Source organism: Parasteatoda tepidariorum, chromosome 7 (assembly GCF_982258835.1).
Source record: "Parasteatoda tepidariorum strain Cologne lab strain chromosome 7, Ptep-v5.0, whole genome shotgun sequence".
NCBI classification, from domain to species: Eukaryota; Metazoa; Arthropoda; class Arachnida; order Araneae; family Theridiidae; genus Parasteatoda; species Parasteatoda tepidariorum.
In genome coordinates, this window is record NC_141761.1 from 85,136,140 (window position 1) to 85,149,096 (window position 12,957).

The following is a 12,957-nucleotide window of genomic DNA, read 5'->3' on the forward strand; positions in this document are numbered from 1 at the left end:
GGAAATACCAACCCATAGCGGCGAAAAGCATCAAAATTACAAAATTGTGGTGCATAGAGTGCAAAAAATAAAAGTACGACCCAGGATAACTTTTCATCTAAAAATCGGATTTTTACGTTCTGGGGCTCAATCTTAATGGTTCAAGGGGTAGACCTCAAATATGATAATTAATCAGCCAGAGAAGGTAACAAAATCAAATACAAAAACGTATTTTTATCTGAATAAACGTACCTTTTTTTATGGTGGATTCCGATTTCCGACCAAAATATATAAATAAACGGCTTTTTAAAAAATTGATTTCTCATGAACTAGTCGATCAGATTCGCTCAAATTTTTTATTTTCCAAAGAAAAATTACATTCTTTAAAATGATGTAAAAAATTGTCCACCTTAAAATTCAACGCTTTTTCGACTATTCTTTAATGAAATACATACTAAAAACTATTTTCTGCATTGAATTATCTTTGGACAAAAAAATTTTATAATTGTTTGCAAAAATGTTCAATTTGTTTAAAAAATTCACCAGCAAATATTCAACAAACAATCCTAGGAAATTTCTCGCTTGGCATCGAACGCTAAAACACGTTAAGTTCGAAAAGACTGTGGAGAAAATGGAAAATTTGAAACTGCAGCTTCCATATATTAAGGTAGAATGTAGATTCTCTTACGAACTAATAACTAAAAAATAGAGAGAAAAAATTTTCCTTGATAAGCTTCAACACATAATTTTATTGCTTCTGGTTTGCAATACTTGGTATTTCATACTCACTCCCCTGGAAACGAATTTAATTTTTTTCTTCATGTTGGAAATATTTTTTTTATGTTTATGCAACATTTTCAGTTTATTTTTATTTTTACAAGCTGAATACTCGTTCTTCGTACGGATATTAAAAATCTAAGTAATCAATAATGCGGTAATTGTCAACATTGAGAAAACAGAGATATACTGACATATTAATTTAAGTTAAAACTATTCCAGTTATTTTATTTTTTTTATTTATTATTATTTGTTTCTCTACCTGGAGGATTTACGCTATTAGATTAATCAAAACTTTTTTTCAGAGGTTCATCCCATCAAAATAAAGAGTAACCATATTCAGTATCACTTGGCTCGGAGCCAACTCCTGATAATAAAAAATTACTATAGCCAACAATTTTTTCCGGTACTCATCCCATTCGATGAACCGTAAAAAAACTATTTCCACAGTACCTATAGCAGACATCTTGGTACCTATAATAGTAGATATAGTGGTATCCATATTAGTTGATATAGGGGTACCCATATTAGTAGATATAGTTTAAATGTTTGTTTAGATAATATTTTAATTAAAGTATAATTAATTAAATATATTAAACATATTTTAATTAAATATATTTAATTAACCATATTCAGTATCATTTGGCATGATGCTAATGCTGGTAGGCCAACTCCTGATAATAAAAAATTACTATAGTCAACAATTTTCGACGGTACTCGTCCCATTCGATGAACAGTAAAAAACCTATTTCCCCAGTACCTATAGCAGATATCTAGGTACCTATAATAGTAGATATAGTGGTATCCATATTAGTTGATATAGGGGTACCCATATTAGTAGATATAGTTTAAATGTTTGTTCAGAAAATATTTTAATTAAAGTATAATTAATTAAATATATTAAATATATTTTAATTAAATATATTTAATTAACCATATTCAGTATCATTTGGCATGATGCTAATGCTGGTAGGCCAACTCCTGATAATAAAAAATTACTATAGTCAACAATTTTCGACGGTACTCGTCCCATTCGATGAACAGTAAAAAACCTATTTCCACAGTACCTATAGCAGATATCTAGGTACCTATAATAGTAGATATAATGGTACCCATATTTGCAGATATAGGGGTACCCATATTAGTAGATATAGTTTAAATGTTTGTTTAGAATATATTTTATTTAAAGGAGACTGAATGTATACGTTATAAAAAATGTAATGCAAATATGCAAGGGAAACTTTGCAACAAAAAGGATGCAACATTTTTTTATTTTTTTGTTTTCTGTCTCTTTATTAAAGGAAATTGTATTCTACCGAATAAATTTGATAGTGCATCACACTTTTAAAAAAATTTAATAGAATTTAGATTTTTAGTTCTAAGCAATTTAAAATGTAGGCTGAATTTCTTTTAGTTAAGGAAAATTTTCACCAATGTAATATAAAAGTGGAAATAAAGTAATTTATTTTACAAGTAAAATCGGATACCAGAAAAAAAATGCGATAATTTAAATTTAAAATAAAATAATAGAATAAAAATAAAATACTAGAGAACATATGAACAATGAACGTTATAAAAATATGTATAAGAATTTCATTCTACTACTGTGTTTCCCAAATTGTCTCATGAAGTTTGAAGTGTTCTTTAATTTCAAAACAGGTTAAAAACCATTGTTGTATCCCGCCAAACAGATAAAAAAGATTAAACAATTAGAGATTAATGGGATTTCCCTTTGAGAAAGCCGACAGCTTTCATTTACCTCTGGTTTTATACCCATGAGAGAAACAACTCATGTTCAGCCAAAGAATTTCGAATCTTTAAAACATGGCTACTTACCCATACCCATGTCCAGGGGAAATAAACACGTATCCAAATACGATAGATCCCCATCGTCGAAAAAAAGATCAAAATCAGGCGTATTTGGATTCCACATGACTCAGACATAGAACAAAAAAGTACGATCCTTTTTTAAAAAACTGCTTTTACCAAATAAGTATTAGCTGGAATTGCTAATTTTTGAGGGCTTTTGTTTTTATCTTTTTGAGAAGTTCTTTTTAGGTGAAGTGATTATCAGCTGACAGCTGTTTTGGCATTAAAATTCTCAGAGTTTTGGAGTGGATTTATTCCCAAACACAGATTAAAGAGAAATCAACATAATAGGTGTCGAAGACGCTGAGTCGCATATCTTAAAAAAATGCTGAACAAAGTTTAAAAATGGTGTTTTTGTCCAATCAGTAGTGGTACCCTTTTAATAATCTGATAGTAAATTGATAATAGCTGCTTTTAAATCGTACATACAAGTATTGGTTAAATTGTACAGTTTGCTACATCACTAAATCTTTCATTCATGACAACATAGATTTTATATCTTTAACACTAGAAAGACTGAAACTTAGTATACACCTATATTGCCCAAAAGCAGTCATAATGACTGGATGTGAAAAGCAGTGTTTCTTATGACTTTTGTGTAACCTTTCTAAATTTTTCGTAACGCTGTGGTGCCACTAATAAAAAAAATGAATGTATTTTTTACTGTAAAAAAAATTGCACAAAAGTTAAAAATCACAACTAGCTGTTGACACCACTAATTATTAACTGTTAACTCTGCAAAAAAACAGCCAATAAAGAAATATGTAATCATAAATTTTCAAGGCTAGCTTTGTTTTTCAATAAAAGTTTTTGAAATTTTCGCTAGTTGTAAGATATTTCGCATAAGAACGTGTACCACACTTTGGGAAACACTGGTGTAAAGAAATTTGTTTAAAATTAATTTTTAATGTTTTTATACTATTTACAGTTATATAACAAGTTATAAGTAAATATTAACAAAAAAATTATATGCCGTACAAAAAGTCTCAAAATTCTAAGAAATTGTGTCATTATTTTTAATTGAAATTAAAAAGCAGTCAAAATGACTTCCTTGGGCAATCTAGTGTTAAAATCCAGTCACATTTTAAATGACGATATTTATTCAGACCTTCGAACATCTTGTGCGTACTTATCAAAATAAAACTACAAATGTCAAAACCATTTTCAAGATTTTCACAGCAGAGCCTCAAAAATATTACCTGTACATTTGGTTTTAAGAATTTCTTTAAACTTTCGAAAAGAACGAAAGTTCTTGCCTGTATCAAGATAACATCATCAAAAATAGTATATAGATACAAAAACGTTTTGGTCTTCTCTTTCATGTTCACGAACAGTCCAATTCAATAAATTGAATTTTGCCAGCCAGTTTTGGCCCAGGCTTACTTCTCTATTCACATAGAATAATTTTTTTTCTTGCTTGAATATATTATTATTAAATCATTATAGTTCAATATTTTTTTCTTTTCGATAGTAAAAAAACAAAATGTGCCGAAATTTCTTCTTTTCACGTTCCATATTTGAAAAGGTACCAACCAAAAACTACTGCATCGAGCTTTTACTCAAGCAAATGTTGCTATATGAGCTGACAAAATGCATAATGATCAGGTGGCTTAAGTGTAAAGTTGGCCGTGATAAAATACAATTAAGTTTTCTGTTAGGAAAAAACGAAACTATTTAACGAACAACCCAACACTTTCTCTTAGCCCTTTAAAAAATATATATCCAGGGGTCTGTTTAGAAGAAATTTGGGTCCTTTAACGGACCCTTCACAAAATATCTTTTCATAAAAACGGACCCTTCACAAAATATTTGAACTTAAAAACGGACCCTTTACAAATTTGTTTATCCTCATTATTGTTTTGTTAATCGAATAAACCCTTCCCAGGAAGGGGGGGGGGAGAAAGACAGATGTAAGCGAACTAAATTTTGTCTTCGGCAGACGCTTCTTCCTTTATTCGTCCGAAATGAATATTCTGCTTACAGCAGTATAGGCTAAATACCAAATATTTGTATGTTGCATCCCTAATTTAGTAGCAGCAATTGCTGTTTATTTTTTAAAATTTGATTTTTTTAATTATAATTTTACAGTGTTGAGCATAATCTTGTATGTCTTTACAATTTCAAAACTCCTTGAAGAAGTTCCCTATTTGCTAGTGGACCCTATTTGCACAAATTCACAAAAGCGGACCCTGGATGAAAGAATGTGACTTAACGTTTATTTTATATTCACAAATTACGAGTAATTTTTTCACAATTTTGCAAAAACGGACCTTTCACAAAATGTCTGGACAGACCCCTGATATCTATACTTCTCACACAGCTTACTACTATATTATATTACTTCTCAGACAGCTCGTCTGAGAAGTAAAGTGGCAGTCGGTGCACAATGATATCTCCACCATCATGCGGTTGGTCACGAAATTGTGTGGATCTTTCCTTAACCTGCATGATTCCCCTAGACTACTACGGGCTGTTGCAAGAATGCTTTACTTTATACTTAAAAAAATTAAATATATGTATTAAAAATATTTTACAAAAAATTATCAATACCACAACTAGCCATGCCCATTGACAGACCATTTTCATAGGAAGGAGGATCATGGGATCGGTAATGATTTGATCTATGTTGATTAACTAGATGAGAATGATCGTAATGACTATTGGGACGAGGACTAGACAGATCAACAGGTCGACCTTCGTATCTGTTTTCTCCTTGATTCATGGAATGACCGTTCATTTGCACGTGACTATGGGGAGATTCGCTGAGCTCCATCATCATGGGGCGTTCGACCTGAGAAGGAAAAAAAAGAACATATTTAAATGTATTCAAAGGCTTTCAAAATTTTGACATAGTTTTCCTTATATTATGATTTTTTATCATTTTTAAATGTTAAATTTAGCCTCGATTAATAGATCTTCTTTGAATGCGTTAAAAAATATCCTTGTTGTTTCCGATTATAGTTTAGCCTGATTATAGAACTTATTGGAAAAATATGTTTAAGGCCTTTTAAAGAAAAGCACATTTTCTTTCAGATAATGTATAGTTTAAAGTTATATTTGTAATAAATTGGAGAAAAAAATTTATCAGTTATAGTGTTGGTTACATGCCTTCTAAAGGTGTTTTTCTCAATACCTCTATAACATATCTCATGCTTGTCTACTAAACTTTAAATTAATTAATTCCTTTTTATACAATTTTACAATTATTTACAGACCTAAACTGTTGTTGCTGTTGTCGTAGGCCATTAAGGCAAAGGGGTGAGCTTCTTGTTCTCTAGTGGCGCCATCTATGACCAAGAATTCGACTTCCGCCACGCACAACTGTCACAACTCGTTTATAGGGCGAACCCATTCATACGTCCATTCATTAATCCACAGATCATAATTTTGACCTGAACCAGAGAACGATCAATCTCCAATTCAATACCCCAAGAGATATTGATATGTCGTAGGAACTTGGAAGACTTTGCGACCCTGCTGATTTAACGTGCACCAGTCATCATTTACAACATAAGGAGTCGATCTTCGGCCAGCGGGGATCGAACTCACGCCCTCTAGGACATGGGCCCAATTCCCTTGCCAACCAGGCTATCCCGGCTTCACAGACCTAAACTTTTGTTTATTTATTAACTTTAAAGAAAAGGGGGGGGGCAAACAGGGTATAAATTTATTTTTAGCCATACGTGATTTGGAAAGCTGTAGACTGACATGCTGCCCGATGTAGTTGGAGTGGCACTGGAATGTGCAGCTGGTGAATACTGCGGCATGGCATTATTCATTCCATATTGTCTGCCTTCTTCATTCTGGTAGGTTTGGTTAACTCCATAGCCATATTGCTCCTGTAAAAAGCACACAAAAAAATCAACTCGATTTCACATTTTATGTTATAATTCAAAATTCGCTATGATGATCTGTATACACATAGGGAAATAAATAAATCATGCATTCAATAAAACTTATTTTGTTCAAAAGGATTGCGAAATCACTGTCGAGATTGAGGCTCCATAATTTCGTCACCAACAACAGGATGGTATAGTTTATGACTAACTGTAACTTCTAACAAAAGCATTGAATAGTGTAAAAATAACGCAAATCAGTTACTAATATGAAGAATATCACGATATGCCATGAAATATTTATATTTTTGGTGATCTATTACAATACAAAAATTCCGATGTAACACATCATAATAGACGAATAAAACAAGCACGAACGGAGTTCAAAGAAAAAGTCGATTCTTTTACAATATATTTACACGGACAATTTATTTCATTAACTTGACTACAGATAGTATAAATCCACCCATCATAGACTGACGAAAAAGTTTAATTTATCTCCAAATATGGCGAAATTCGATAGAATTTATTTAAATTACGTATTTTATTTTATAACCGTCGTTGAACAGCCGACCCAATTTTCGGGTTTACGACAACTAATGTTCAACTCCATAGCCTTGTAATTTGAGCCCAATCTAGAAGACAAGGGCACTCCTGGATCAAGTATAAAGAGAAATTTGCCTTTCTTGGAGGAATTTTTTGATGTAACTCATGCTTATCATTGAGTTTATCTGACAACCTTAGGAATTCTAATTTTGGGACATAGTTCGTCTGTGCTTCCACAAATACATTGCAGCATTATATTTAATTTTAAAAAAGCAATTAATCACTAATGAATATATACTATGAAATCATGCACAGATTTGGCATCACGACACAACTAAAGCGTAGTGGAAAGACCAGGTAAGTGACATTTTTACGGGTATTTATGAATAAGTGAAAATATAAGTGGTTGCATCAATATGGGTATGTTTAATGCAACTGAATTGTTTTTGCTTTTACTTTAATCTTAAAAAAAACTAATTCACATTAGTTTTTAGTATGCTTGAAAGATTTTATTTTCAAATTAGGCAGTGGTAAATAAAGTAAGCCCAGAAAATTATTAGCGTCGCCTTCTGATAAAGCGGTTAATTTAATAGTTCGGTAACCACAATTTTTCTTCTTACCCTTATAGCCTCTCTAAAAAATGTCTCTTTCCTGGTTTCTCCACTAAGCTCTTCAATTAATAAAGCTAAAATAATTTCAATTTATTATTATTTTTTGCCCTTCCCGGTAGCTTAACATTATTCTCTTAAACAGAACAAAACACGGTTTTCATAGTTCATCCCATCAGAATAGAAATGGACTGAATTTAACATCACTTGATATTGCGGTTAACTAATGACAGTCAAAATTTACCACGAATTTACATGCCCTTTCAACAGGCTGTAAGACACGTATTTCCACTGTATCGTTATTAAAATTTCTTAGTATTGGTGCAGTTTTAATAACCAGCAAACATATCAATATAATACTTAGTACTTATTTCATAACCCTTGAACATTTGAGTTTTGTGCGGAATAAATTTATCTGTGGTAGCAAACTAAAGCCAAAATTTTAAAAACAAATAAAATTCTCACAAGACCTTGAAAAGGACTTTGGAGCATGACCATTTCTCTATCTGGTCTTTAATTTACAGTTAAAATTATTCATAAGTAGTGTTGGAAAAAAGATCTTTTAATTCGAATCCATTAAAATATTAATAAACTATTTTTGCATCACGGGAAAAATATTTTCTGAAGCATCGGAAAACCCGTTATAGAATTCATATTAAAACTGCACCAATTATCATAACAAAGTAGTACATATTACCAAAATTAAGCATCAACTGCGTAAGGTGATTTTCTACGGGTTACCTAAGCGAAATTCGGGTTTACGTGTTGGGCTTAATTAATTAAGCCTCATAGTCGTCAGTAATTGTAAGGCAATTTTTTACGGTTCCTTTAAGCGAATAATTTCTTTCCTCTATTAATTTCCATTATTTTAATATGCATTTATTACCGAAATAAATTAACAATCATTGGCGTCAATAACAGAGTGGCGATTTTTAATGTTTCGCCAAAGCGAACACGTACCGCTTTTCCATTAATTTTGTCTTTGAATACATTAATATTTTTTTTTTCTTTCAGTTACCGTTGTTTTAAAATTGTTTACTATTAGAGAAACACATTTTAAAAGAATTAATCTGAACAAAGTAAACTTGTAGTATCAGATAATTTTAGAAATATTAATTTGGTTACGTAATCCACGTTAATGTTGTTCATTAAATTTATCTGACAGCGAAAAAAAAATAATTAAATATTTAAGTATGTGGAATAAACCATTTTAATCAAATAGAGTTATAAGCTAGAAAATATTATTGATGTTATGTTTAAAATATTTGAAAAATTGAATTGCTTATAATAAATTTTAAAAAAATGATTAACGCTTAACCAATCAGAAAATTCCGTTTCGTTTTTCGGTTCGGAGTAGAATGTTTTAATGTCGACAGTGACCTTCTTCGTGCTTCGAAATATCTTATATGCCAAATTTCATCGCTTTCGGTCGGATGGTTTCGGAGTTTATAAAGGACACAGGCATTCATTTTTATATAAGCATAGATTTGTATAAATTATATAGATATGTATAAATATATTTATAGCTTTAATGTATTCTTAAGACGAATCAAAATCTATTTTCAAAATATTTCAACATAAAGATAAAATAAACATTTAAGTAAAAGGGAAAAATAAAAGAAATTTTTAGAAACATAAAATAAATAATAAATATACCATGAACTTTTAAGTAACATGGTTGTTTTTTAAATGTTAAAGTGTAACAAAGATAAAAAAAAAATATGTACTTTTACCAAACAAGTCAAATCCTTGACGTATATTCCCCTTTAACATCCGCAATTTAAAAAATAGATTAGATAAAAGCATACAAAATTCTTGTAAACAGTGAAAGATATTACATTGTTTATAACCTTTAATAGGCAGGGGAGAGATAATTTCTAATATTCAAGTTAGTTTTACCATTTACAAAAGAATATATATTTAAGATTTGAGTATCATGGGATAAGACGTATTTTTAGAACTCCATGCAGCCCTCCTCAAAAATTAAGCAATTTTAAAAAGTCGAACAAATGAACTTTTTTTTTGACACATACAAATGTGGAGGAGCTAATATTTTTGAATTTCGTGATTAAGATTTTCCCCGTAGTTTACAAAAGCAAGTCTCGTAAAGGGTAAAAAAAATTGGATAATATTTCTCAAAAAAAAAAAAAAAATAAAAAAAAATATATATATATATATATATATATATATATATATATATATATATATATATATATATATATATATATATATATATATATATATATATATATATATATATATATATATATATATATATATATATATATATATATATATATATATAGTAATTTATCAACAACAGAGACTATTATTTTTACGAAAATTCTTTTTACGAAGGGTCATTATAAATAATGCTACATAAACAAAAGCTTTGGAATTGAGATTTAGCTATTTCTAGAATTAGAAACTAAATCTCAAACTTCTACTGTAAAAGATAAGTTGAAACTTCATTTTTGTTTCATATGTTGTATTTATGAGTAAAACGTTGTATTTAAAATGGACCTAGTAATTGTAATTTTTGAGTTAACTAATTTAATATACTCTTGTCCTATGAAAATTCATTTCTCGGGCAAATTCAAAATGACGAACCTATCTGCCTCATTTCTTGGTGCTGCTCAGATTAATGCATCTGATATTATTTTGCTTTGGATACGTTAATGCAATATCAGAGAGCTTTAGTTTTTCAGATACAATTGTGTGGGTTGATAACCAGATTACATCTTTACGTTGATAATTTTTTCTAATTTTTTTTGATCAATTTTTATTTTTGAAGTTTTTGTAATTTTTTAATAATTTTTTTATTTTTTTAAATTCTTCTTTTTATAAAAAAAATAATCTTTTTTTTTTCCTTTTTCGTATGTTCATTTATCATACTTTGACTGTGTTATTTTAATTCAAAATTGTGTAATAGTCAAAAGGTGAAATGTTATTATTTTTTTGTTGGATATGGAAGATGTTTATAGTTTCGTAGCTATCATACATATGTATTTATTATTTCAATAAAAAGAAAATTTTGCTTTCAATATCTATATTTTTTAACATATACATACTTATATTTTACTTTTTTAACATATACATTTTTAACTTATACATTTTTAACTTATACTTTTTTTACATACTTATAAAAATTAATTTTGAAAAGTAAGTTTTCTTTAAGTAAGTTTTTTGTGTATTTTTTTTTACACGATATCGTAACAATAATTAAATATTAAGCATATTTCTAATGATTCTAATTTGCATACTTCTGGAAAGTCTTATATACTTCTATGAAGGAAAAATGTATATTTTCCAGTATTCCGAAATATTTTTTTTCCAAATTATTTATAAAGGATTAAAATATTTTTAAAATAGATTATTTTATGGGGAAAACAGCAAGAAAAATTTTTTAATCAATTTTAAGCAAATGAATATAGGCAAACAACTACAAAATTAAATTTAAAAAAATAATAAATAAATAAATGGAAAAAAAACATTTGCGTAACTTTATAACCGAATTTTTTTGTTATAATTATACAATGTCAAAGAATATTTTTTTTATAAACGACGTAAAACAGCTGAGCCAATTTTGAGATTATGAAAATCAATCTTAAATTTCATAACCTTATAATTTTGAGTCAAACCCAAAAGACAATGTCCTGAACAATATGTAAAATTTTTCTTTGCGAAGGACTTTTTGATTGTACTAGCTTACATTTGCGTTCCATGAAGAGAAAAAAACCACGAAAACCTCCCACGGTTAGCCCGACGTCTAACGCCCGAATTCACCATTGTAAACTAACCACAGTTCAAAAGAGGTTTTCTGAGAGCAACTCCAGGCTAGATTCCAAAATTTCATTTCACCATGTACGTAACTGCGTGTCAGTTGGACCCAGAGTTAACTAACTTTAACTTGAAGATTTCCCCGGTTTGAGTAACCGCTGATGAGCAGTAGGCGATTTTTTTATTTATTTATGTTTTCAAAAATAGCACTTTTGATGTTCGGTTGCCTTTTTTTATGTTGTTTATGTTTATGTTCATTATGTTTCAAGTCAATTTATTACTAGATTTAACTATAATTAATTTATATCTAATAAATGCTTATTAATAAAATGAAAATTAAATTTCCTGATTTAATAGCTTCTATAAAAGATATTATATATATATATATTTCGAGAATTATTATTAGCAGTCGCTGCTGCTCTTAAATAAATGTTCGCTCCGAAAACAAAATCGTGGATAATACAGATTGTGGCCAAAATAATAATTCAAATGAATATTGTAGGTAATAAGTTTCTAACTAATTTAACGAGCTTTTATTTATTTTTTAAAGGTAAAAAAAAATTTAAAAAATCTATTCGTTAAGAGAAATATAAAATTTTGAAAAGAAGAATACAATTTATAAAATGATTATAAATCTTGATGATATCTATCGAGATGATAGATCTTGCCCAAAAATTAAATATAGTTCCGAGATGAACAGGCAAAATAATGTGCAATATTTAGATATGAAAATAACGAAGGGCAGTTTAAATTTTTTTTATCCATAAAATAAAACTATTTATAAAACTAAAAACATACACATTATTTTAATTATATAATAAAAATTATGCTGAAATAAATATTATGTAATCAATACAAATTTTGATCTGAGGAAACATTTAAAGTACACAATAATCTGCATCAAATAGCTTGAATAATCATTTAGAATTTTATAACCATAAAATATTCTGGTGAACATTCGGAAAAAATAGAAACATGTGGGAGCGATTAATTGCTTAGTACTATATGAAGTTAAAATACCCGACATATGCCCGACATATTTTTTAATATATGACCTAGCTACTTTATGACACCTGGGGCATATACAACTGTTATATTTCCATTTACAATTAGTCCCGCAGTGGACTGATCGTTAAGACCCGGTTCCCAGTAGAACACGGAAGTCAAGCATCATTGGCTGCGGTTCGTATGCGGGTAGGTGACCACTTGGATCAGTCTACGAAGGGATCGAGGGTGCGCTGTATTGGTCCTCGTCAAACTGTTCTACTGTTAAGTGCTCGACTTCGCACGCAGGTCGTCGGGCTACCGAAGCGGGGGTGCCATCCCCTCTCCAGATGAACAAAATTGGGATGACATGTCTTCGGATCATCCCAGATAGTCGCCAATAGTCCATTGCGCAGATCTAGTGCGACTTAAATAAATTACAACTACAACCACAACCGTATACAATTATTTAAATAATTAAATTTCTAAATGTATGCTTTTTTTAAAGTTTAGGAATATTTGTTCAGATTATGACATTTGCCCTTAAAGAAAACTGTTATCGTATTCATCATATCCCG

The 12,957-nt window shown here is 29.6% G+C and overlaps 1 protein-coding gene across 5 annotated transcripts in view; it reads right to left on the minus strand.

Annotated features, from left to right (window-relative positions):
• LOC107441688 (recombining binding protein suppressor of hairless) overlaps positions 1–12,957 on the minus strand; it is a 71,262-nt gene that overhangs the window by 32,470 nt on the left and 25,835 nt on the right. For 4 of the 5 annotated variants that reach the window (XM_087168170.1, XM_087168171.1, XM_087168172.1 and 1 more), the window contains 2 exons: positions 6,309–6,464; positions 5,176–5,416 (listed from right to left, as the gene is read on the minus strand). In XM_087168170.1, coding sequence (XP_087024296.1) covers positions 5,176–5,416; positions 6,309–6,464 — 397 coding nt within the window. Of the gene's footprint in view, positions 1–2,592; positions 2,751–5,175; positions 5,417–6,308; positions 6,465–12,957 lie in introns of those variants that run through there. The other variant, XM_087168174.1, reaches the window with a different exon arrangement.